At 47.1% G+C, this 26,715-nt stretch overlaps 1 protein-coding gene across 3 annotated transcripts in view; it reads right to left on the minus strand.

The window, feature by feature from the left end:
• Window positions 1-3,854, minus strand: part of LOC119401249 (deformed epidermal autoregulatory factor 1 homolog) — a 152,135-nt gene extending 148,281 nt beyond the window's left edge. Inside the window, exon 1 of one of the 3 annotated variants that reach the window (XM_037667935.2) lies at window positions 3,285-3,854. In XM_037667935.2, the coding sequence (XP_037523863.1) occupies window positions 3,285-3,539 (255 nt within the window). In that variant the 5' untranslated portion in view covers window positions 3,540-3,854. The remainder of the gene's footprint in view (window positions 1-3,284) is intronic. The other 2 variants (XM_037667932.2, XM_037667933.2) reach the window with 2 other exon arrangements.
• Window positions 3,855-26,715: the final 22,861 nt, after the last annotated feature.

Consider the following 26,715-nt stretch of genomic DNA (forward strand, 5'->3'; position numbering starts at 1 on the left):
TGTGTGCATTTATTGAAGCAAAACTGCTAGCCGGCCTAGTTTGAACGAATTCATCTTTTAGCTACTTGCACAAAACAAACAAGGACGAAGAAAAGAGCACACACAGACAAGCGCAATCTAACAACTGGATTATTTTTGAAAAAGCATCTCTTCAAGTGCCCAACAAGATCTGCACGATCTCTTCAGAGATCACATCACTCGTGCATATAACTATCTTGTGATTACAAAGCCTCGGATCCGCGCATCCACAGCGACAGGATACGTCAAAAGCACATCTAGCAAACAACTTGGAAGAAACGTCATTAAAGGTATGATGACGGGAGCGAAATCATTTTATCTAACAAGGCAATGGAAGGATGACTGATGCACTTTTCTTTTAGTTTTTCTATTCAATGGCCTTCCACGATTTCTCTCGCTGTTTGATTTCTGTGTTTGCTTTTGCGCTTTTGACGTATCCTGTTGCTGTGGCGCGTGGATCCGAGGCTTTGTAATCACAAGATAGTTAAATGCGTGAGTGATGTGATCTCTGAAGAGATCGTGCAGATCTTGTTGGGTACTTGAGGAGATGCTTTTTCAAAAATAATCCAGTTGTTAGATTGCGCTTGTCTGTGTGTGTTCTTTTTTTCCTCCTTCTTTGTTTCGCGCAAGTGGCTAAAAGGCGTATTCATTGTTATTTATCTTTATTAGGATAGGACACCAATAGTGAGTCCACCCGATACAAAGGGTAATTGGCAACACATCATCATCATCATCATCACCTAAAGTTTCTACTTGGGACTTAAAGGGACCTTGAAATGGTTTTTTGAAGTTTTGTCAGCATATAGGCAAGAACATCCTCAAATCATTCACACCACAAATTAAGTGACGCACCGTGTACCAAGGCCGCTACGGACAATTATATCTATACCCTCCTCCTCACCACTGCCTTTTGCATCCTCAACTCATGAGACACGCTGGCATGGACGGCGATTGCAGCGCTCTAATGAGCGTACTCGGCGGTTTGAGCTTCGTCCAGCCATGGCCTTCGAGACTGCACACTGACAAGTTGCGCGCAATCTCGAAGGCCATAAGTGCACCCGGCAGCACGCCGCCTGGCAACAAAGACGAAGCTCACGGAGTGGTTGATATCTGCTCCGACAGGTGCCGCCACACTACCAACCAATCTTATTTTATTTTCCTGTACGGCGACAACCTGCAATGCATGCTGACAAACAAAAATCATTCGAGAACGATCACCAATAAGCGTAAACTCGGGCAATGTGGTTGTGTCTTTGGGGGTGAAGTTACAGCCGCACACACGTGGATCATGGCGTTGACCGGATAGCGAGATCACGCGCGACCCTCATTGCAGCGGCGAGCTGAAGCGATACCGCTCGCCAGATGCCTCATAAACATTACACAATGTCGCAGCATTACAAGTCACCGATTGCTAGATGTGTGGCACACAACACAGCTAGGGCAATTCATTGTGTCCGAGAAAAGAAACCGCGAGATAAACACGGTCGCTCAGGTATCAACATGGAGCATGTAACACAGGCAGATGACGCTCGCTGCCCACAGGAGGCTCTGTGACGTAGACTGGGCATATCCAATCAGATCAGCCGTCTGCATGACGTCATGCTTCCAAAATGTCGTGTACTGGAAGTGGACGGTTGAAAATGCGGTTGGCTGAGCCGCTGTGGTCGGTGGCGATTCGCAGCTTTAAAGCCTTGTAATAAATTACACAGTTTACACAGGGAGCTTAAAGGGCCCCTCACCAGGTTTGACAATTTTAAGCTGACGAGTGCAATGCATGCACTGGGCGTTCACGATTACGTCTGCCTAAATTTGCAACGCTACACGCCATATAAATGGATCAAATTTCAAGCTGAACGCTGCTTGCCCTTCTTCTCGCGGCCACGTGCCCAGAGAATGAGGAGATGACATACATGGTGGAATGGCCCCGCGTAGATGTTAGTGCTGTGACGTCGCTCCTCTACGTAGACGACTGTGCTCTGACGTCGCCAACAGTAGCACGTGACACTGCAATAATTATTTGACACGACGTGCAGTTTGCGTAATAAAACTTGAGAGGAATAATAAAACACACAAACAGAATGCATGCGTTTTCTTTTTTAATTTTTACTGCGAATCACAGCGAGATTTGAGACTAATCTACCTCCGTTTTGCACGCGTTCGTGTTCTCGCGCTTTGCGCATCATGCAGACGCCACCCTTTACAATGAAACAAATTTTCTACCGTGTTCCAGCGCTCATTAGGCTCATTTATCCTCCCGCATCTAACTATATGTTCATGCGGCACACCGCTAGTCTTGTGTCCGTACAAATGTCGCAGCTTTCGTGCTAGTAATATGTTGAAAGCCAAGTGATCGGCAAGGGCGCATTCGGCAGAACTTGCAGAGATGAAGCGCAAAGAACACCGCCACAACACCGCTCGAGTCTCGAGGGCTCGGGCTGGTTCAGGCACGTCATGCGCTCGTGACATTGTGTGCACATGACACGTTCATGTGTATGCGTTATGTGATCCTCCTGCTCGCGTGCCGATGAGGCCAGGGAAGGAATTTGGTTTGACAAGGCTACACGGGGTGAACGGCCAGGGTTTGCAGCTCGCCTCCTCGCACCATGGTTTTGTGCCGCTACAAATTATTGTTTTTCTCAGCTTCTAACGAACTGATTAGAAAAATTCTTGTGGCATAATGCTCTTTAGTGGGCTCGCAACAACTTCCAATGTATAACTAAAATTCGTTACGTCACCTGGTGAGGGGCCCTTTAAATCAGTCTGTAAATGATCGTTAAGACTTGCTCTATCAGCCAAATGTGTTGGTAAAAAATTGTCAAAACCGTTTCAGGGTCCCGTTAAGGTGGGCACTACTTTATATTCTTCAGGGACTTTATGAGCAGCTGATTAGCGGCCATTTTCTGAACTGGAAGCTTCGCTGCCAGTTACATCTACCTTGAAACTACACCAAGACCTGCAGAAGAACGACGTAAGCGCGGGATTTAGAACTACACCAAGACCTACACACTAACTACGTTAACGCTACATTAACCGTGGAATTATAGCTGGGTTAGAGCACAATTAGCGCTACGTTAAGCGCTGAATTTAGAAGTCACCCCCCCCCCCCCCCATTCGTTGCATCCATCGGGACACCACCACCGACGATGCATTTTCTGCGACATGGTCTTTACACGCACAGCAAAAAAAATAGATAAACGAAATTAAACAAAAACACGCATGTGGCACGTTTGGTCACCGAGGACGTTACTTGAAAGAGAGGCGGCTACCTGTGCTGTTTTGAACACGTCCAGCGCATTCTGATCGTGGATTACGATATGCGTGGCCTTGATGCCCGCCTGTTGAAGTTGCTCGGATGTAATGATGCCTTGCGACGTGGCCAGGAGGACGTTTGGCAAGTGGTCCGTCACACTGACGCTGACAGTCTGCGGCTCGGAGAAGGCTGCTTCGTCGGCACTCGGCGAGTCCTCCGAGAAGATCACGGGCGTCTCTGAAGATCCGCCCGATTCCATGACCATCACCATTATTCGCACCACGAACTTCGCAGCACAAGCAACGGACTAGCGAATTCGCGTCGGCTCATTGCGTCTCTAGTTAACACTGCAACCGTTGCGGTCCGTGCTACCAAACACCGAACCACGACGCAGACACAACCACACCAACCACACGGCCAAACTTTTACTTCACCCTGAAATTGTTCTGCACCGTGCCGTGGCTCTGACTGACGCAGAGAATGGAAGCGATAGAAGTGCAACCAGAACAGTCAGAGAATATCTACACAATCTACACCCACGAAACTTTCACTGTAGAACCAGAGAACAAGTAGAACCAGTAGAACTGCTACGGTCCCCAGAATATGCTAGCTAGTCTACCCGGTCTACCGTCTCCGCACCGTCCCCGTGCAAGGCCGCGTCCGCGCCGCGGACGCCGCGGATGCATGCGCAGGGGGCGCTGCTATCCATCGGAGCGCCTGCACGGTGCATGTCGCGCAGGGGTACACGCCAGGGGCGTAGCCAGAAATTTTTTTCGGGGGGGGTTCAACCATACTTTATGTATGTTCGTGCGTGCGTTTGTATGTGTGCGTGCATATATACGCAAGCAAAATTGAAAATTTCCGGGGGGGGGGGGGGTTTGAACCCCCCCCCCTTGGCTACGCCCCTGGTACACGCAGGAGGAATCGGTGGAGTATCGCGCCTCCTTTTATTTGGCGCTCCCGCATGAAGTACACGTTTTCGTTCTGTTGGTCTGGGCAGAGACTGGAACGTCTTGAACCGACCAAACATTGCATTCAACGTCGTCTCTTGTCTGGACACTGCCGTGATCACACTAAGATCAGTGGTGGATCTAGACACTCATTTAAGAGCGCGCGGTTGCTCGAAGCAAAACCAAAGGGCGAAAAATTCACTTTTTTTTGTGTGTTAAGGAGTTACTGTTATCACAAGACTGCCATCATAATATATATTCGCAATGCCCATAGACTGTCGCGCCGCCAAGCGGAATTCAGGAGCGTCCTCTCGAGGAGGGTTAGTAGACGATAAAATGGCAGCACTACGCAGTCTCTCCCTTGTTCGGCTGTGCTAACCTGAGTGTTAACGCATTGGAAAGGAAGGAACACTACGACTTTGCATGTTCCCTGCATCAGTGAACAAACCGGGCCCTCCATGACATGAGAAATCTGATTCGTTCTTGCGAGACGCGAAGTTTTCGTGAAAATACGTGGCGACTCGCGCTTTCAATGCTAGCCCACAGCGTACGCCTACTATCAGCTTCGCGAGGCTTTCTGTAGTCACGTAGGTTAGTTAAATGTTATCGTCTGACATATTCAGTTGAATCTCACCCTGTTTTACTTGTATATAGCATTGGTCAGTGTTTCTTGTAGAGCATGAATCCCATAACACTACGCGGGAGGTCGCGCGGGCTCGCGATGTGCTCTTGTAAAACTCAGCGATCTCAAGTTGTCGATACATCAAAATAGGGCCTGTATCCTTTGTCAGCAAAGCGCTGTTACTAATCGTGCGAGCGACGTTTCAATCATTCGAGGACGCGTCTGCTCCACGCCTTTCGTGGAGCGAACGCTTTCCACACCGTCCTTCCCCAGTGTGTTGGTGTTGGTTTCATAGCCAGCGCCGCCAGCGCTGCGCCGTTTGTTTTTGTACGTTTGTTGATAGGTGGCAGCACACTGCAAGCGATTTGCTCGTTGATGACCGATCCGAGAGCATAATCCGGAAAGTCTCAAGTTCCAGTGATCGCCGCAGAGGGCGAAAAAATCAACCGCGGCGAGTTCTACAGTGTACTAGAATGGGGCAGTGGGCTCACTGCCGTATCCCTGCGCCGCGCCGCCGTGGCCCTCTCCGCGTCGACAGCTTGAGCGCCCGCCAGGGGCGCTGCCGCCAGTTTCTCCTGAAAACTCTTGCCACGGCCGCTATGTGCTCTTGCGAGGTGTGAAGCGCGTCCCCTTGGTCGCTAGGGGTTAGGCTGGTTACACTGTAAATGCGGGGGCATCAACAAACGCGGGGTTGGTGGCGGGGAGAGGGCCACCACAATCACACAAGAAGAGATCACAAAAAAAAAGGAAGGGAGGGGGTCGAGCGCATTTTATTATTATTTTTTTTAAACTGACCCAAGTAGCTGAAGCTATTGTTTTCATTTGTGTGTGCCCTGCATCGCATATTTACGCCGTTCATTCGTTTGAAGGACTTTTTTCGGCACCACGCGTGCCGCTTTACTGCACTTATATATGCTTGTTTTTCTGAAGGATCGGCATGTGTGTCTATCCGCAAATCGCAACTGTCTCAAAGACGGCCCGCCGCTGCATCTGGGCGAGAGGGACGCGCTTTTTTACAACCTCAGGCGGTCGTGTACATGGAGCATGCAGCGTACGTGCAGAGAAATTCCTGGGGCAGCGTTTGACAACAAAAAACAGCTGGACTCAACGAAGCTAGGAGTGACCGCAGAGTCAAGTGCGACAACAATAAGAGCAAGAAAACGCGCGAGGTCGTGGACAACAAAACCATACTCGTGCTTTGGTAGAACGGGGAGGGGTCAGGGGTACTTCAAAAAAAAAAACGCCAGGCCTGCGCTGAAACCGCAGCACAGTCACAGCGAAAGCTGGAAGAGCGGCGTTTCTAGAGCCCGTTCTAAGCTCTCTTGGGGCTACAATACAAGTACACTAGAAAGGTACCCACTACGCTATAAATAACAATTTTTGTGAAGTTGGGAAGCACCTACTAAGACATTCGTCATTCTGCGGAGAAGCGACGCACTAGCTACACGTCTGTAAGGCATTATGTGCACTTTGTTGACGCGACGACTGATGACGATGAAGAATTATGACCCAGCCCTTTGTAGTGGGTTGGAAGCTTTAAACGGCCCACCAGTTATATAATTTGCATTGGGTGACGCCCGGTCGCTATTTCCCTCTCCCGTCATGCTGTCTAACATACGTTGACGTGGGAGAGAGACGGGGGGGGGGGGGGCGAAGAACTTACTGAGACCCCGAGGAAATGGATCATGCGCTTATGGGCTTCCTTGGCAACCAATACAAGTGCACTTGCGAGCAACCCACTACGCTATAATTCACTGTAATTTTACTGAAGCCCGGAGGAAAAGGATCATGCGCTTATTGGCTTCCTTGGCAACCAATACAAGTGCACTTGCGAGGAACTCACTTTGCTATAAATCATTGAAATTTTACTGGGACCCCGAGGAAATGGATCATGTGCTTATGGGCTTCCTTGCCAACCATTACAAGTGCACTTGCGAGGAACCCACTACGCTATAAATCATTGTAATTTTTGAGAAGTAGGGCAGCAGGCACTGTGCCATTTTCGTCATTCTAGGGAGAGCCGTGGTGCCTGCTAAACGCATGTAAGGCATTATGCGCACTTTGTTGATGCTGTGCCTGATGACGATGAAGAATTATGGCAGAGCCCTTTGTAATGGGTTGGAAGCATTCAACAAACTATTCGTTGCGCAATTCGCATTGTGTGACGCCTTGTAACAGAATTCTCGTTGTGCGACGCTTGGCACTTATTTTACTCTTCTACCACGCTATATTGCATGTGCTAATGTGGTTCCTTCCCGACATGAAGCCTGTATAGAACCTTTTTACAAAGCAGTTTCGAGCACCGGGATGGCTCAGAGGTTGAATACTGGGCTCCCACGCAGAGGACCCAGGTTCGAACCTCGTTCCATCCTGGAATTTTTTTCTTATTTAGTTTTTTTTTTCTTATTTCGAGCGATACTGGTTACGGACACCGGCGGCGGCGGCGGCGGCAGCGGCGGCGGCGGCGGCGGACAACTACGGCGCCAAAAACGGCCGGTGAAATGATCTCATAACAGCTTTCGCTGTAAAATTAATAAAGAACGCTGGTACGTCGCTGCTTCTTTTGCTGTCGAAGTCCTAAGCACAGAACTATAATGACAGATGAAACGGGCTGGATAGAGACGTACAGAAAAAGGAGATGTAGAGGGGGCTGAAGTAGCTCTCATTAAAAAGCGGGGGAGGTCCAAAGGGATTGGGCTCTCCTTGGGATGCCCCAGTGCCTGGTAGATCGACGTTGTCGTCGGCTGTCGACTGCAAGCATCGCTGGCGTTTCTCGCTGTCCTTTATTTTTCATTTTCGTAGTCGATTAGCAGGTGTTCATACACGTTTGCTGCATCTGTTTATTGTTCGACCACGAGTGACAATTTCTGCATTGTTAATTCATATTGTGATATGGCAAACATGTGCGTATACATAGGCATATGGTTTTGTGTAAGTAAAATCAGTTTGTCAGCGCGTGACGCTGTCGAGTACTTCTTCGTGTCCTGTTTTATCCGCTCTGCTGAAGAACTGGTGCAATTCTACGGTGCAATAAAAATATGTGTACGCACGTGATGCATGTTACTTGTTATGTACTCATAATAACTATGTATAAATATATATATATTTTTTTTCATTGGGCATACGAGTCCAACTGCAGTTTTACTGCAGTTTTGGTAACATTGTACGATCTACGTCTGCAAATAAAAAAAAAATTTAAGAGTACGGTGCGGATACATTTATTACGAAGCCGAGTGATTCCGCCCATTATTGATTCGCGAAAAAAAAAGAACATAAGTGGGTTAGTTACACAGACCAGCTCATATATATGCAAAAAATAAAAAAATTAAAAATGAGGCGTTGTTTATATTCGGCATAGTGGGGCTCGAAAGGTGGGAGTGAAGTCGCTATGATCGCTGCAGTGGCGAAAGTGCACTGAAAATCATATGGATCAGCAGGACAAAAAAATGCGTGGAGGAGCATTCATCTATGCAATAGCCGCTTAAAACATCGCCTGCCCTCCGTAAATCAGTCACAACGACAGTAACTTATTTCACAACACATAGAAAACTTGCATCAAAAGAACTTCCGTGAGTTGCGCACCGTAACTTTGACTTTTCTTCCGCGCAAAACAGCAACGCGCGCTAGCCGCGCCCTGCAACCCGCCGGAAAGTTTCAGGTGATGCTGCGAGCCGCGCCGCCTGTCGGCGGCGACATGAAGTGCGTCACGCTCCGCCGCTCAGTGAGCGCACTACAAACTTCTAGAACACTATAGCGAGTTCCATCGATATGCGCGGAGAGTGGAGCTACTAACTCCTCTTTTAGCGGTCGGATAAGTTAGTTCGCATTTTCCGTGTTAGGGGCGCTCAACGCAGCCAAAAATTTTATTTCAGAATGTATCAGAAGATTGTTAAAATCTTAGTTACCGTGTCATTTTGCATACAGCTAGTAGGGACCAGTTTTTGTGTTACTTCTAGAGTTAATACAAGAGCTTGATTGTTTGAGGACAAGTATTGAGATTACATTGACGCTCGAAAAGCAGCAGCCCATTGGCATCGATTGCGCTTCGGTCGGTTATTTCATTCAAATTGTACCGCGGTCGTTTTCTTTGATCGGCGTTACGCAGCTCCGTTTTAAATCAGTTTTGATATAGCAATGCGAGTTTGTGCGCCAAATTTTACATGCTGCTGCCACAAAGCGAACGTGTCTAAAGCCTGTGAATCACGTCAGCTGCGGCGCTTCACCGGCTGCCAGCGTGAAAATTCAATGCCAGCAAGGAGCTTGGAGACTACCTACGAAAACGGAATAACCATGCACCATGTGGGTGTGCGCACCGGTGAGTGAAAATGCACTGCTTTGCATTTGAACATAGCTTTTTTTTTTTGCATGCGCTACGGTTTTTGTCATTTCAAAAGGTTTTACGACTCGTCCAGCTGATCGGATGCACCGCTTGTGGATTACAATGACATTTTCTAAGATTATTTACTTCGTTCTCACTTTTGCAAAAAATATCTTTACTGCTAAACTTTGTAACACAGATCACAGCATAAGTTTTACCTATTTCTGCACAAATTAGTCTTCTGAGATAAATGCTCATAAGTCCAATGCATGGTAGAGCCAAGTGAACTTATAGTATGTATATGCATTTATACATTTTCGTAAGTTTACAATCATACATATTACATTTGCACATACCATGTAGTTTATAGAGTTGGGAAATTAACTAACTTAGTATCCTCTAATTGAGGCTTGGTCAGACACGGTCCACTGAAGGTCACCACTAAAACAAATTCACAACAAAGCAATGTTATGTGCACACTATTTTTCTCATGCAGTGCTCTCATATACATTCTTCTCAGACATGAATCACAAGTCCACTCACGCTTCTACCACAGTAATCATTATTTTTTTCCTCTTCCAACCCAACCACAGCCTCCAAGAAACTGCTCATATCAGCACCCGCTCGGATGCTTTATCTCTGAACCTACCTCAAGTCAGCAGAGGATGTTCCACTACAGAAAGTAAATTCGTCGTCCCAAATCCTCAAAAGGTATGGTTGTGGACACTTTACTTATTGAACCAATTTTTTTCTTTCATCATTTCTTTCTTGCTTTTTCTCATGACTCAATTTTTTTCTTCTCAGGAAACTGGACAAAAGAGAGATCATTGGTTTCCAAGCTACCCACACCAAGTCGTAAGAAGCTCAAGAGTCGCCTATCCACCACCAAAGTTTACCAGGCGGACAAATGCAAGCCTTATACTGAAAAGCAGTGATAGTGTACGGCATGTTGAAGCAGTACGAAATTGGGTCCACAAATTATTGCTTCTTGCTTCATGAATTACTCAGTTTAGAGGAAATGTGCTGGCTTCAAATTTCTTGGATAGTGCATGTGATGGGGTGCACATACTGTACTTTAATCTACGTGTGAAACTTTGCATAGAGTATTACATGTAACTTGGTAGCAAGTGGGCCAGTAGTAGTGTACATTTAGCAGCACTTGTTCTTCCCAGTGAATATAGTTTGCTGCAATTGTGGAGGCTGTTGGAAAGCAATGGCAGGGAAAGCTACAGTAGTGCTGAAACAAAGAGTTATGTACGTGTACCGATTGCTTGTAGGGAGGGACATTGTGAAGGTTCTAAAATAGAAAACTGTGTGCAAACACTCGTGCCTTCATTAAACAAGGCATTTCGTGTAGTGGTCACCTGGAGAATAGTTTCCGGGTCGCTACAAATAACGTTTGATGATGGGAGTAGGAGAATAGAAGAATGTGCATAAGGACATTTTGGGCAGTGTTCTATGAAACAGGCTGTTGAATTTGTAAAGCATTTGAAAATTTAGTCTTTAGTTTTATTCAATGAACTTCGCCAATACATTAATGGGATGATATGTAAACAGACGCATCCAGAAAAGAGGGTACAGCACCGTTGCATTTGTGCAAGCAATTTGTTTTGTATGTGAAGTGGAACCACAGACAAGTAGCAAATAATATTTGTTCTAGATAACAGACCTGACACATGACACGGAGTTTTTAAAAGTATGTTTATTTTTAACAGAAAAATAAATGAGTGCACTCAATAGATACAATCAGAGTTCAATAGAGTTGGCCAGTGTTTGTGCATGTTGAAGATTTGAATGTGTAATAACTGCTATTTCTTTGATATTGGCGTGAGCTATATATCCAAAAAAGGCTAGTTTTGTGTTCATGCTTGTGATGCGCTGCAGGTAGACACGGACCAGAAAAAACAAGAACAGCACAAGGTGTTGCGCATCACCCTGTGTTGTTCTCGTTTTTTCTGGTCCGTGTCTACCTGCAGCGCATCACAAGCATGAAGACATGCCATCTAGCCCCTATTGCCGCCTTATTAGTTTTGTGTGACACCCGTGTTAAGAGTGAGGCAGACAGTTAGGAGGTAGTGAAGAATGAAAATGTAAATTCAGCTTCTGCAATCGTCCATCGTTTAAGCAGTGTCTTTCACGACTATGCACCATTGGCACCAGAAAAAATGGACTAATTTATTTTTCAGTGCGAAACTTAGCAATTAAACAAAGAAGCTAATTATACACATTTGACAGAAATGATTACTCACTGCCCATTTTTCCAACATTGCTACTATTACTTCCAGCACTTTCTAGCTGTCTAGTATACTACTGTTCCAAATGTCTCTATTGTGCGCGCACACATCATGTGCAGTCTATTGTCGGTGCTGTCCACTGGTACATCATTCTTTTTTATTTATAAATGAGTGCTTTCAGGAACACGCGCAGGCATCCGCTATCACATACGTCAATTGATAAACAGTGGGCGAGCAAGGGTAGCTCACTTCTCGAAACTTGTCTTCCATGACAACCTTTACAGGAATGTTCACTTGCTGAAATGTTGGATTCAGGCTAAGGCTTTCCTTATTCGCCAACAGTTACTCAACTGAAGTGTTTGTCACTGCAACCTCTTTTGAAACATGAACCAAGTTTCCTTTTCAACGTGATACCGTAAATGGTGTTTTCCCAGAACACACGAGCTTAGCTGAACTGAAAGTTGAGCTAAATGGTCGGAATTCATCGTAAAAAGATCGGCGCGCAGGCACGAACACAAGGATATTGAGCACAATAACGAGAACACGTTATGTACAGGAATAGCTAGCACATCAGTGTGGTCCACTTTTTTTTTTTTTTTTCAGCGCCGAGTGGGTCTCGCCAATGTGTTGTCAAAATAGTACGTCGGGCTGAGGCTAATCTTACTGGCACTGCATCTTTTGCGAGCTTTGATGCTGTTTGTTTATTACCGCTCAAATCGTCAAACGCGCATGTGTTAGTGAGAAAGAGGACGGGCAGCACTGTACGCAAGTACTGTGCAAGGGTCACCCATCGTAAATAGTATCGTCTGACGCTTCGTTCTGCGTACTATAAGAGGTATGCTGAACGAGCCAAGAGACATAGAGTTGCTCAGTTTCAGCTGGCAATTTTATTAAGCAGATGGATATTTCTATTTCTTGTATGTATTGTTCAACTCTGTAACTGACAGTGCTGCTTGTTTACATGTATACTGCTACATTCACGATTGCCAATAAACAATGTAAGCTTACTTGCTTGGCGTGTTTTTTGCCAGTTGAGGCCTTTCGGTCACCTGGCGACGTAACGGAAATATTAGTAGTAACGATAGGCTGCCGCGCGCGCGAATACAACCCCCGGACAGGAGTGAATAAACGCCCAGAACCAGCGGGCGCGCACCGCGACCACCCGCACCCGCCAGCAATGCGGCAGCCATATTGCCTCAACGCAATGATGATGATAGTTTTCGCAGCGCCATCCCTTGGTCGGATACTTTAGTTCACAACGCCACCGCTACCCTTATTTCCGTTGCACTGTCAAAGGTACAGTTTCCCTTCTGTAAATGGTAGTATAAGTATTCTGTGGCATAATGTTCTTCGCGCCCAGACCGCCCAGACGTCTCTCTAATTGTAAACGTGGTGACGCGGAGTGGTCGCAGTCGTTCGGCGGAGGAATTTCTTCGGATTGCTTTCAGCAGTGATGTTGAAAGAAACCATCTTGACGACGAGGATTTTTCACTTGAGATTGAAGACTGTGAAAGCACCGAGAGTGACAGCTGTGACAGCGACGATGAACGATCAGCTGAACTCACGAGGAGCGAGTTGCACTTCACGTCCCCTCTTGCGTTAATGTTCTTTCACGCTCGTAAGTCACTTTGATTGTATTTAACGTATAATATCCTTGAGCGAGATCAGAATAAAAGCATAGTTCCTCTTGTGCATTGCATGTATCACAATTATTGTCAGTGATTCCACTCCTGCGCCAACTGCGCCAAAGTGCGCCAAATTGTATTTACTGCGCTATCCTGATAATATCGACGAAATTTGCGCCAAACTGCGCCAAAGTCTCGGGTTTGGGGGCGACTATCACCGGCAATCGCACCGCCGGCGCGTCAGAACATGTGCAGCTCGATCTTGGGGCTGCCAATAAAGTCGCAATCATGGACCAAGAATTATTCCGCTGAATAAATAGCGCTCGCGCGTGCGTTCCGAGTAAGCCACGATGCCATGCACGGTGCCGACGCAGCTTCTGTTCCGCAAGTCGGCTCGACAGCAAAACGCGCTCTCCGCAGAGGCTCGTGACGTCTAGGCCTATCGGTAGCGAGGAAGTGCGACGGCGATTCATCGGCGGACGTCGTCTGTTCCAGGAATGCTGCTGATAGCTCGTTTCAAGCGTCGCACGGCACGTAAGGAAAGCAATGTTCAGTAATAACTACATGAGTGCCGCTAAAATGTCTGTCACTTCTGTTTCCGGACATCGCGGAATGAAATCTGGGATCGCTCGCAGTAGATATATGGGACAATATCGAATTTTCCTTGCTTCGCGTTTATGGAAGAGCACGCGAACGGTGGAAACGCGTTGACACTTTTCCTCAGATATACTTTATCCATGGATCTTCATTCGGAAGAGCTTTTTCGTAATTGCTTTTACCAGCACGTCCGAGTTTGTAATCACTCTGCGGTAAATACCCCCTAAAAGGCTCTGCCCTTTCGAGCTCACGTGCTAGGGTTCCAATTCGAATTTTTTGCGTGCTTTTTTAAAAATGTCATCTCATTAGTAAAATCATATCTCCTGGTCGGATCAGCCGCAAATGCGCAGCTGTCAGTAGCGGGCCCGTCGCTGACGGCCCACAGTGAAGCGGCTACGCCATGTTACACGTCCGCCCCTCGCTTTCGGGGGTCAATAGCTAACGGTTAAAAAAACTAAGTTTCGCTTAAGAGCGAAGGAGTGAATGCGATACCAAAAAATTGTATTGTGAAACGAAGTAAGACTAGCAGCTACCTCTTTTGGATCCGATCTCGCGTAACTCAACGAAACGCTGGTTTAAGGGAATATGGCCCCTCCAGGAACCGAAGCGTTTTCTTGCTCTTAGTTCTCTAAACGCGAAGTAAGCGTTGAGAGCACAGCAAGTTTACGAGCTGTCTCCTGATGCCTCGAGATAGCGCGCGCGCAAGCGACTGCGCCCTTCGAACGATGCGTCCCCCCCCCCCTTCCGCTCCCCTGGCGTCCCTTCATGCTCCTTACGAAAGACGGGCGGGACGTTTCCTCTCTGTTTGATGAGCAATCGACGGCAGGCCCGTACGCGGGAAGATGTTATCTCATGCGCTGTCCGTGCGGCGGAGACAGACGGCCGGCTAGTTTAATCTCCGCTTCAGCCGCGTTCGTCGCCAGCGCTCGCGAGCTTTTACCCGCGGCTAGAACGCGCGTGGTGATGTCATTAATTTGGACTTTATACGGAAAATTACGGCAACGGCGACGGCAAAATCCGCCGAGAGTGTCCATATAATTGCTATCGCAAGGGTCAATGTACGGGGCAGATTTTGCGCCCCCCCCCCCCCTCTTAGGTGATTAGGGGGGGGGGCGCCCCCCCCTGCCCTCCTGTGCGCACGCCTATGCTCCTGAGATGATTTTTTCCATGAGATTTGCCATGAATCGAAATATTTCTAGCCTTCATAAGAGCCCTATAATAATACTCAGGTGCTTGAATGTTAATGCCATATGCTTCTGTATTGCACTCCAGGATATAAATATTCGCTGCTCCAAGTGCTCCTAGATGCAAAATTATCTGCTCCAAAGTGCTCCAAGATGAAAATATTGCTGCTCCAAAGTCCTCCAAAACGGAAATTTTGCTGCTCCAAAAATTGCTCCAAATCAGAAGTCCTCGGTAGCATCACTGTATTGTGGATATGGAGCGCCGCATCGCCAACACGCTCGAGCTCGACCAGCGAAGCGAAATGGTTAGAGCGATGGAACGTGCAGTTACGGTCCCTACTAGGGACCGCAGTGCAGTCACGGCCACAATCTACGCCTCTCGGCTAACTTCTTCGACGTTGCGAAAAGCATACGTGTGCATTCATGTTTGGATCGGGCTGATCGAATCTGCAACATGCGAGTGAAGTGAATTGCACACGGCTTGAGTCTGAGCATGACTGTGACACTAGCGCTACTGAATTGGCTGTTGGATGCTTGTGTTCCGTTGAAGAAGTAACTCCGCGTTCCTGACTGCGCAAGTAACGACGACGGCGTAATATATGTTTGCAAACCATAACCACGTTATACGTGCGGTCCCGTGCTGCAGCGATGACGCTACTCGCTGGCGGCCTACTACTGCGGCAAATCCGTCAGGTAGGCTCGGTACGTACTACCTCGGTGTGCCGTTCAGCTCATACGTCAATTTTAGTTCCTGCAGTTTTATGTAGCACGCACAGGATTTCGCAAAGCATCGTTATGCACGGTAACGGAGCTGAAATATAACCTTTCACACCGCAGCAAATAATTAGGTGGGGGGTACTTTGCACTTTCCATGGTTTGGGAAAGTATTTTAGTCTCATATCCAATTCAGCGCGGCTCATGACTTCATCCGGTGAAAGTGGCACGGGCCGTACGTCCGCACGTCCTATCTGTTCCTATATGCTACACTAACGCTGCAGCTTGCTTTCTTGGCTGTTTCGTCGTCGTCTCTTATTGTTCACTACAAAAGAAATGTTTTCATCACCATCATTCATGGCCTCCATGCTGCAACAGATTACAGTGAAATAAAGCCTGTAGATTTTTTTCACTTCGATGTAAAAGTGAAAAACCTAAGGGACCGACAACTGGCCAGAACGGGTGATTAGATCCTGGTGGAAATGAAAAGGCCGTGAATTATAGTGACAGATTCCAGAATACTTTTCGTGATCTGAGTAGGATTTATATTTTTAAATCGCGTTTAAAAGTAACAAAAACCGGTATTGTTGTACGTAGTCTAATGCTTTTACACGCACCAGAACGAGGGCTGAAAATTTGAATATGTATGTTATTGTCAATTCCCGTTTGTTTCTAAGGTAAAAGAAGTAAAGCATGAGATGCGGCGCTGCTTTCGTGGCTTCCAGGGAAACGGAGGCTGCGGCGCATGCGCGCGGCGTCCGGCGGCGTTTCCCGCGTAGCTCGACTCTCGTCTGCTCTAGTCGTATCGGACTTGAAGAGTAGCACGCGAGTTTGCGCTGCTGCTCGCAAAATGCCATCGACTTACTGTTCTGTGGAGGATTGCTACCACTTCATGAACACCACTGCTGGCGTATCCTACCACTTGTTTCGCTTTCGAAGGCTTAGCTTGGCTTGGCTTGACTAAAATGTGATAAAGCGACCTGTGTACGGCCAAAGTACTTCTACAAGAAGCCCCAGAAAAACGCTATAACTATTGTAAAATAATTTAATAGGCTAGAAAGCAGTAGTCGCGGCACCGCAGGCTTTGCAAACGTAACATTGCCTTTTCGTACTTAGGGCATAACTTGTCACCACTGCTGGCGTATAATCGCTATCGCGCTCACCTCTCACTGTTTGCAGCATGTGATATTAAAACTGCATAATCGCTGCAGATCGAAAAACTCTGATTACAAATGTTTTACGGCGTTCTCCGCGTTACCACTCCGTGATTAGAAGCTCTGACCGGTAAGCTTACCATTGCACTCAAGAAAACGGGTACCACAAAAGTTGGTTGTCGGTCCCTTTACAGTGAACCAGATGCACAGGTAGAAAACACGCGCGCAGCACATATCAGTATTTACTCGAATCTAGGCCGGCCCCGATGCTAAGCCGACCCCCGAAATTCGCAAGGCCAGAAAAAAAATATTAATCATTGTACTCGAATCTAAGCCGAACCCCCCCCCCCCCCCCCCCCCACTGTCGCACATGATTTTTCGAAAAAAAAAATCGGCTTAGATTCGAATAAATACGGTACTGTCCTCCCGGGCAAAGAGCTAGCGAACGGTTTCCCCCTTTGAAGGCTGATAATAGGCCCCTTGTTTTATATTTTTTTAGGTCTAGCGCATTATAAAGTAATATTTTATTCATTTCTATTGTTTTAGTGAACTTTATTAAAGCGGTGTCACTTCCGTGCTGTGCAGGAGCCAAATGTGTGGGGTCGTCTCGGTGCACGAGACGGTAACGCTACCAAGTGTTTTATGCTCGCGTCCATGGAGAGGAAGGAAAAAGAAAGAAGGGAGCATTATGTCACGCGATTGAAGCCCACCGCCCACCGTGTCGGCCCAACACGTGATCAAAACGTCGCAGCGCGCGGTAGTTTTAGTACTACCGGGGGAGTTCTGCTTTTGAATCTCCACAGTGAGCCGGCCTGTCTAAAGTGTTCTAGAACACTATAGCCTGTCTGCGCCGAACGAGCGCGCTTAAATTAAAAGCTACCGGGCGCCATACCCGAAGTCTCGGCAAATTTCATTTCTTTCGAGATCTTGACGCAAAAGGTGAGGTGTTATGCCAACTGCTGGTTTCAAAACGAATTGGCTTGCTAAGGCTAGTTGCGTTACGTAACGCTCCCTTTTTTTCTTTTTTCTTTCTCCATGCTCGCGTCCACTAAGACTTCACTGACGTCATTTTCATCCTGGAAATGACGAGGGTAAAACGCACACGAACAGATGACAAAGAAAAACTAGAAGAAAAAGTTTCGTTGGCGCGGATGAGCGCGGAGTCGAACCCACGACCGCTCGGCTTGTGATGATAGGTCTTGCCGGGAGCTCTAACCACAGAGCTATATTGGCCTCGAGGCCCACCACTGGAAACGCCGGCGCCACCGTCGGCGTGACGTGCTTGGCAGGATCACGTGGTCTCAGCGGCCGCGTCGGCTGCTTGTGGAGCGCTGCCGCGTGCTTTGAAAACGAGTTTGAAGTACCACATGCGCTGTGGTCTGTTCAAATACGGAAGTTTTCTCACATTTTCTGCTCAATTGAAACCATTTTAATAGAGTGGCTGCCTCTGAAGGCGACGAACATGGGGCTCTACCGCTCGGTGCCGCAGTGCCGGCCTTGCGCAACGGAGCCCAGTGTCAGCCTGCACCGGTAACCGCGGGACAAGAAACTGCGTGAAGCATGGGTTGTAAAGCTAAGAACCGGCAAGTAGCCATCGGCTACGAGACTTGTGTGCAACAAGCACTTACGCGACGAAGACTTTCGTTACTGCGTCGGGCGTGCGATGTTCGGTGAGTAGCAGACAGCGCGCACTGAGACGATGGCTCATGAGCGCTTCCCGCCGGCAAATGATGCTTATCTGCCACAGGATGGAAAAGGCGCTACCTTTTACCACGTGCGATACCATCTCAGAACCCTCCCGTGCGACCTCTTGATCGTCGGCCCCGTACTCAGCGTCCACAAAATCGGCTGCAGATGCGCAAGTCATTGTTTAGATACGTTGAATTAAAAAACTCACAGGGTCTTTTATGCATTCAACAAAGATCACTAGAAGGTGAAAGCCATCTTCTCCTTCTTGTCAGTCGATGTATGGATTCTCCCGCGCCCCCCTCCAAAAGCGTTCTGCGCCTAACGCGGTTTTGCACGGCCTCCGTGACCGATCACGGAGGCAATGCAAAGCGACCATGACGTTGAATGTGTGATCATGTGACGTCACGTTATAGGACGTCATATAGACGCTACATATTTGCCGATCTGTGACGTCATGATGACGTCATATGATAACGCCATCACCGATCACGGAGGCAATGCAAAGGGACTATGTCGTGTGAATACGTCAGCATGTGACATCACGTTATGTAACGTCATAATGAAGTTACAAATTTAGGAGGTCTATGACGTCATGATGACGTCATATGTTGACCTCATCACGTGACGATTATTTTTTGCGTCACTCGTCTTGACGCCGCGACGGTCAATCTTCCCGTTTGAAGAGGCATCTGGCTTTCGCCTTCATAAGCTACGCGACGTTTGCTGGTGGACGTACATAGCGAGAGAGTCAAATGCTGCGGTTGTGTGCTGCATTTATGTTGGCAATAACATTTTTTCAGTCAAACTTGCGTTCCCCTGACGCAAACACTGTCCCAAATTTATTTGTGTCACTCTCAAACTGACGTTGGGCCTCTCCAACCCCATGTATTTTCTTGGAGCATCATTTATTTACGTGGGAAATATGCCACCCTGTTGGCGTTAAACATGACACTGCTTCCAAAATTGCTGGGGTACTCGTCAAATATTTACCATCTTGTTTTGCGGCTGCTGGTTGCTGCAATAACTTCTATTTTATTCACCGCTATTTCAAGTTCGCGTGGGTCCTAGTTTACAGCCGACGTTTGCAGAACAAATCCGGCAAACGTATTGTATTTTCTTTCTTTTCCTTGGCGTTGCATGCTACTACATGCTCGGCCTCGTAGACTACTTCTCCTTCCACCAGCGATCTCAAAGTGGTGAAGCTTTGGTCTATGAACTTGTTGATGACAGAGAGCGGCATGTTCACTGGAATGCAAATGGAACGATAATTAAGAAGCATTAAATAAAGGCGTCGCATTTGCTCACGTTTTGTGTGAGCACCGAACGAAACGAATGCACTGAATAAAGAAACAGAAGCAGCGGCATTTGCCCGCTGAGAAGACCGATCAATACGCAGTGCGAGACAACTTGTCAAATGGCATTGAAAGGTACACGAATTTAGACAAAAAAAAAAAAAAACTGAATAGTCGAGACGGCACATCACAAAGTTGCCATGCGCACCGAAGCCGTAGTTGTAACAAAATTGTTTTTGAACTGCTCTGATAGCGTCCGCGCAACAGTAGTTTTTTGTGTACTCGCAAATTCTCATATTCTACTGCCTAAACTTCACAGCGCGGTGCCAAAACGTGCTTGTAGCAAAAGCGAAGCCATCAGTACGAGCATATACATGCAGACGCTCATACATGCAGATCGAGGCACCGTCAGTCGTCGCGAACCCGTGCGATCGCTAGCTTGAGGCTTCTTTCTGTTACGCACCGTTTGGTTATAGAGGCAGTCTACTCTAACGAGACATTTCACATATTTTGCACTCAGCGACTGACTACCTTTCACGCAAGAAGCCGGTTCAGTGGTCTCCAACGCGGTGACCGCGTGAAGCGGGTGCTCGTTTTTCTGCAGAGAGACAGCGACTGTAGACTATCTTCTGCTTTCTGTTCATCGAAAATTATTCCTTTGACAGAAAAGAACATATTTCTTTTCGAAAGTACCTGCAGAAATATCCCGGAGGGCTTCCGCGAGGTGATTTTGTAGAGCGCCAACAGCAAAACCTATGGGGCGCGCGCCGGCGGCATCCTGCCTAGCACGCAATCGAGGCGCGTCCGATAGAGGGCGACAAACATGCACGGATTTCTTCAAGGCCGTCTCTCACGCCTCTTCCCAGTCACGTGCTCTTATTGCTTGGTAGAGGCGTCATTCAAGAGGTCTGCCCCATACTTTGACTTGAGTGAGTGAGTACGAACTTTATTCAGGTCCTGAGAAGAAAGAAACCCAATGGACCACAAACAATCCCCAGTACATCCGATGGATGTTCATTGCCGGATGTTCGTGAGTCCAGTGGACATCCGTACACATCCCAATGACATACCGCGGATATCTGACGGACCGTCCCGCGCAAACAAAAAGGCGTTAAACTGGACGTCCTGGACACAGTGGCGCACCGACGGGGGGGGGGGGGGGGGGGCTTTGGGGGTTGTAACCCCCCCCCTGAGGCCGACCTGAGCCCCCCCCCCCCCCGTAACTGCTTCACGGTCATTGTCGCCGAGAATCCAGCGTACACGTTCACGGGCCTTTCAGACGTTGTTATTTCAATTCAAGAGGTGGTCTGAGGTCGATTTTCTCTCATTTACTCCAGAAATACGTGGTATTCACCCATCTACTCCTAAAGTGAAAGAGCGCAAACCGCGTGCTCTGTGGCTCTGCGTTCACTTCCAGTGAAGCGGCTTTGGACGAAAGAAAAGATGCTTTCACGGGTCGTCAGTTTGACCCCTCTTCTTTTCTTGCCCCCTCTGATTATTGCAATAGAGCAAGGAGATATTTCGGAATCTTCAAAACAAGCTATTGTTTTTTTTTATTTGTTTGATTCTCGGGGGAAGTCTAAAAGGGGCTGTGTACAATGACAATGCGCCGCGTGACTTGACCACAGACGTCGGTGCACAGTGCATGTGACATGAAAAATATTACGTATAGCAGCTCATCCAGCTGTGTACGCAGTGCTACATACATGTTTGTCCAGAACAAGAGTTCGCAGTGTTGTTTACCGTTTGTAACGTTATTATCATGTTCACACGGGCAAATCTAATGCACTTACCTGCGCACATGCAAATTATACCTGGTTCACTGGGACGCTTCTAATGTAATTAGAGATTAAGATATCAAGTGCCTAAATACCATTAAATTGTCGGTGTCACATGGCTTGATTTATTGGCACTAATGGCGCGACGACGAAATTGCGCAATGAATATATGCTGGTTTTGTCTTGAATGTGCAACTTCTTTCAAATTCTACGTCATAAAACTCATTTTATAGAAATAACAAGCGCTTTCATGTACATTCAATGCCTTACTCGCCATGGAAACGAAACTCGCTTAAGCGTGATGAACATTTCCTTAGAATAACAGAGAGCTGAGCTAGTTGGTACGTATTCATTCTAAAAAGAGACAGGGCGTGCAAACACGGACACAAGAAAGAGATCAGGACACCACAAACGCTCTAACGTAAAAAGGAGAAAAGCGGCGTTTGTGGTGTCCTGATCTCTTTCTTGTGTCCGTGTTTGCACGCCCTGTCTCTTTTTAGAATGAACATTTCCTGTTGCGATGCCGGTGGCATTCTCGTTACTTTTTCTTAAATGCTTGATATTATAGTGAACACGAATTGTGTCCGTCACGGAGCACCTTTGTTTTCCTTTAAATAGTCAATAATGTACGCTCTCCTTCCCGACAAACACTCTTTTTTCATCATATAGATGGGCTCTACAAAACCACGCCCTCTGGATGAAGCTTTTTCATCTGGCGGCCGTGACAAAACACAAAATGAAAATGAAGGCACTCATTCAACGGCAAGCTCTAAAGTATATAGCCACGTGTCACCGCTAAAATGCCCTTTATATTCACGGTGTTACCAATTAGCGCCACTTTTTACGTGCAGACGAGCTCTAACGTAATTCTAATTGGCAGGACCGAACCAAGGTAACTATCGATCCTCCAAAACGAAAAAAAAAGGAGAAAAGCATTTGAAGCACTTGGGCCCTTCCAAAGACATATGGTGCGAATCTTCTTTTTCTGCCTTATCACAATGCATTAATTTTGCTAAATATGCAAACTTTCTCATAAACGTTTCACTATGTCTGTCGCCATAGCAAATATAACAATGAAACACATCGAGGAACAAGCTCTTAATTCATTGCACCCGCAGTCAAAAATCTTTCACAGATACGTCTCAACGACTGTCATTCGAGTGTGAAGAGGTCATAAGTCACAATTATTCTCTCATCTAAATTTATCCAACGAGTATTCAGTTCACCCTTGAAACAGAAGACTCCCTGTCGTTTTTAGATGCCCTTGTAACTTGCAAATGAAACTGTGCAAACACACCTACACAAGTCGATATTTTCAGTTCACTTTAGAACCCCACAAAAATCCGCAATACATCAGTAGTAAAGAAGAGCCGGAACGCACTGCAGCACACAACTTTAGAAAGAAAAACAAGAAAAACGCGATATATTCAGGAAACGCGCCAGGAACGGCTACCCAAAATCTTTTATTCAGGAAGCATTTCGCTTCCAAAAACACAACGACGCAAGCTGAGAAATCCAGTAACAGGTGTCTCCCAATCAACATCACGACAGAAATACATATCTCCGCTATCCGTGGCGCCAGCAAAACCATCGCCCGTTTCCGCGGCCGGCTGAGTAACGTGACAGTAAGAACGCGAATGGCCCGTCGGCTCTTGCGCTTTGCCGCCTTTGTGCCATACACACGTGCAGTCCAAAGCGGGAGGGATAAAGACCTGACCGAAGCCAGTTCGAAACCGCTAACGGTGGCGCGCGCGACTTCAAAGCGAAACGTGTTCGAAAAGCCGCCGGCGTACTAGGCTGCCGAAAAAAGAAGAAAAAAAAAACGGTCTTGTTGACACCCCACTCCTCCGAGCGCGTGGCCCATAGCCGACGATGGGGACCGGCGGTTCGTGAAAATGTCTGCAGCATTACGAACACAATAGCGCGTTCTATGCCTTCTCCCAAAAACCGGCCACCGGAAGAGCGTACCCAAGCCATCTTCAACAAAACTGATTGTACTGGCTGCGACGCGAGCTGCATCAGCGGAACTGAGAGAGACGGAAAAGACGTCCCCAATCCATCGCAGCTGAAGCCAATTACCGGAAATGAATGCTGGCAGGGCCGGCCCTACTGCGACCCTCGTGAAAATAGCGCTTCGTTATTCTGACGCGGGTCAGAATAAGGAAACGCTATTTTCACGCAACTTGGCTTGGATTTGTGAAAGATTGTGGCTTTTCGTTGAAAGTTTACATCGCCGGTTCAGGCAACCTGTGGGCGCTTGGGGATGTTTTCTACTTTTCTTGCGTATTTGTGATGGGCGCGGTGTTTGTGTGGTGGGCGCGGACGCTGTGATTGTGCTTGTCGTTTGCCAGTGTGCTTTTTGAACGTGAATAGTTGGATTGTGTTCGCATCAGTGTGTTTGGAACCGGTACTGTGGTTCGCCTGAGCTTGCGTGGTCACTACGATGCCTAGCGCTCTCATGAACCTGTTACGGTGTTCTTTGCGATTCATATTTGGTCTATTTTCGTGCGGTACGTGGACGGTGGTAGCATTGTGGTAGTCCGTAGTTGTGCACATTTCTAGGGAAGTTTGTTCTGTGCTTTGCACGGCCGTTCTTACCCGCTCGGCAACCTGCTTCGCGTTGTGCTTTTGCGCATATTCGTCGAAAGCTTAATTTTATAGGCGTAATGGCATCGAACTCGCCGTGGCTTAGCTGTTAAATGCACGGTACTTGAACCACTTGGTCGTTCAGAAAAGCCACTGACCAGCCTCGATTTCATGGTATGGGCATCACACGATGTAATTTCGATGTCGATCCAGTCCAAGTTTCCAAATCGCGATTTACTTATTTGCGCTAGATGCGGAGGCGAGTCAATCACGGTCCAGAATTTCGATTTCAATAGAAAGTGCCTATGCGACACCCGTATTGGTCACCGCATGCTCAAGCCTCACTATTCGCATCCACGGCTACACGATCGATAGTTCTATGTGACAAAACGTTCGACTTCGTCACCATCACGTTGCTCGTAAGAGCATGCGGCTCGCACCCCACGGGTTCTACGCACGGAGCAACGTGTGGTAGCGGGCTAGTTGGTATTCCATACTTAAAACTGCTCAGCGCGAAAGTAGACACAGCAACGCAGGTGAGGCGACGACTAGCGCTGACATCCAACTGAAATTTATCACAACTCTCAAATATATTGCCTACACCCAAGATTAAAACATGCTTATGCTAAAAAAAAAAAGAGGTCACGCATGAAAGCACAGTGAGACCGTAAAAAAAACAACAAAGGTGGTACAGCGCATGCTAATGAATCCAGATAAGCCAGTTCTTTATCAGATAAGAATAATGAAGGTTGCTGGTGCCATCATGAGGGTGAGCCACAAGAACTCGTGTTTTCTCGAACAGAGGTTGGCAACCATATTTCTAATAATGATAAGCCATATAAACGTCTCTATCCATAACGTTGCTACCCACATTTTTTACTTTTTGCCACTGTAATCATATGCTTAGGAACCTGCCTCTTTGACCAAAGCACCGAATAAGCAATCTCAGTTATGTGTTCGAACTAGAGCCGTAGAAGGACCTTCGAGCCATTGCCAAGTTACGCACTGTAAAAAGTTCGTTGACTGCGTAATAGGCATCGTTTACAGCATGTCTTTGTCCTGTGAACACAGCTACGTTGGTCAAAGAGGTAGATGCCTAAATATACCATTACAGAACCATTTTCAAAAAGTAAAAAACGTAGATAGGGATGGTTCTTTGGCTTCTCATTGTTCAGAGTGTAGTTGCCATTCTCTGTTTAAGAAAACAAGCTCTTGCAACTCACCTTCATGATGGCATTGACGTTGTAAGAATAGTTAAAGGAAGCTGTGCCGGTAAACCTTCAATATTCTTATCTGATAACTCGCTTACCTGGATTCATCGTCATGTGGTATTCCGCCTTAGTTGTTTTTTTATAGTTACACTGCACTGTCATCCTTTCACTTCATGTTATTTGTTTCTAGCATAAGCATGTTGTTCTTATCTTGGGTGTAGGCTATATATTGTGTTGTGTTAAATTTCAGTTGGAAGTCTGCGCTTGTCCTCGTGTCACCTGTGTTGCTTATCAACTGTCATGCTGAGCAGTTTTAAGTCTGCACATGGATGCATTTTATACATGTTAAAATGGACAGCACGAAAAAACGAGAACACAAGAAGAAATACACACCACAGCACTATCTTGCAACCAACTTTATAAGAAAGCCCACCATTAGAAGCAAACCAGGAGTCTTAAACTCGCCTGAGCTAGGGGGCCGCAATCACAAAATTTAGTCCTGCAAAGGCCGGGCCAGTGCAGACATTCATTAACACAGACAATAAACACCGCTCTTCATAATAACCAACTAGTGGCAGTTATTTTTCTTGATTTAAAAAAGGCTTTCCACACCGTCGATCATGGCATCTCACTCAATAAGTTGTGCTTATGGGTTTCACAACAGTGAACTTGATTTTTTTCCCAGTTATTTTGGTAATCGAAATCAAATCGTACATATAAACAACATAATGTCATGCCCTCAGCATCTTAGTACAAGAGTACCGCAGGGTTCAGTACTTGGTCCCCTGTTGTTCACAGTTTATACAAATGACTTGCCCCAAACTTTACAATTCGCTGATATATAGTTACTATATAGTTATATATAGTAATTTATATAGTTAGTGATATATAGCCGCCGCTGCGTGGCTGCATGAAAGACGAGGAAGACGACGTCGCTTCTCTGGTTGTTGCTGGACTGACGCCATCTTGTCCACCCTGCGCTGTTTTAACAATTTAATAAATAGTTACTAAGCTACCCGTAACATTATTGGTGGAGGTGGACGATTCCCGTACCTCCATGGAGACGCACAGCGGTTGCAACACCGGCGAGCCCTCACCGACTTCGCCTGCCGGAGCTTCATCACCGCCGACCTCTTCCGCCCCAGCTACAACCTACGTCACGTTCTCGCCCTCCCGAGATCCCGGCACTTTCTCCGGAGATGGTTGTACCGACATTGACGCCTGGCTGCACCGGTACGAGCGCGTCAGTGCTACGCACCGCTGGGATCGCACACTCATGCTCGCTAACGTTCTTTTTTACCTCGACGGCACTCCGCGGGCATGGTTTGAAACCCACGAAGACGAAATAACGAGCTGGGATCTCTTCAAAGAGAAGATCCGCGACCTTTTCGGCGATTCCTCTGGTTGTCAGCTCGCTGCAAAGAAGGCTCTCGCCACACACGCCCAGACATCTACGGAATCATACCTTTCCTACATTCTTGACGTCTTGGCTC

Source organism: Rhipicephalus sanguineus, chromosome 8, assembly GCF_013339695.2.
Source record: "Rhipicephalus sanguineus isolate Rsan-2018 chromosome 8, BIME_Rsan_1.4, whole genome shotgun sequence".
In the NCBI taxonomy this organism is placed as follows: Eukaryota; Metazoa; Arthropoda; class Arachnida; order Ixodida; family Ixodidae; genus Rhipicephalus; species Rhipicephalus sanguineus.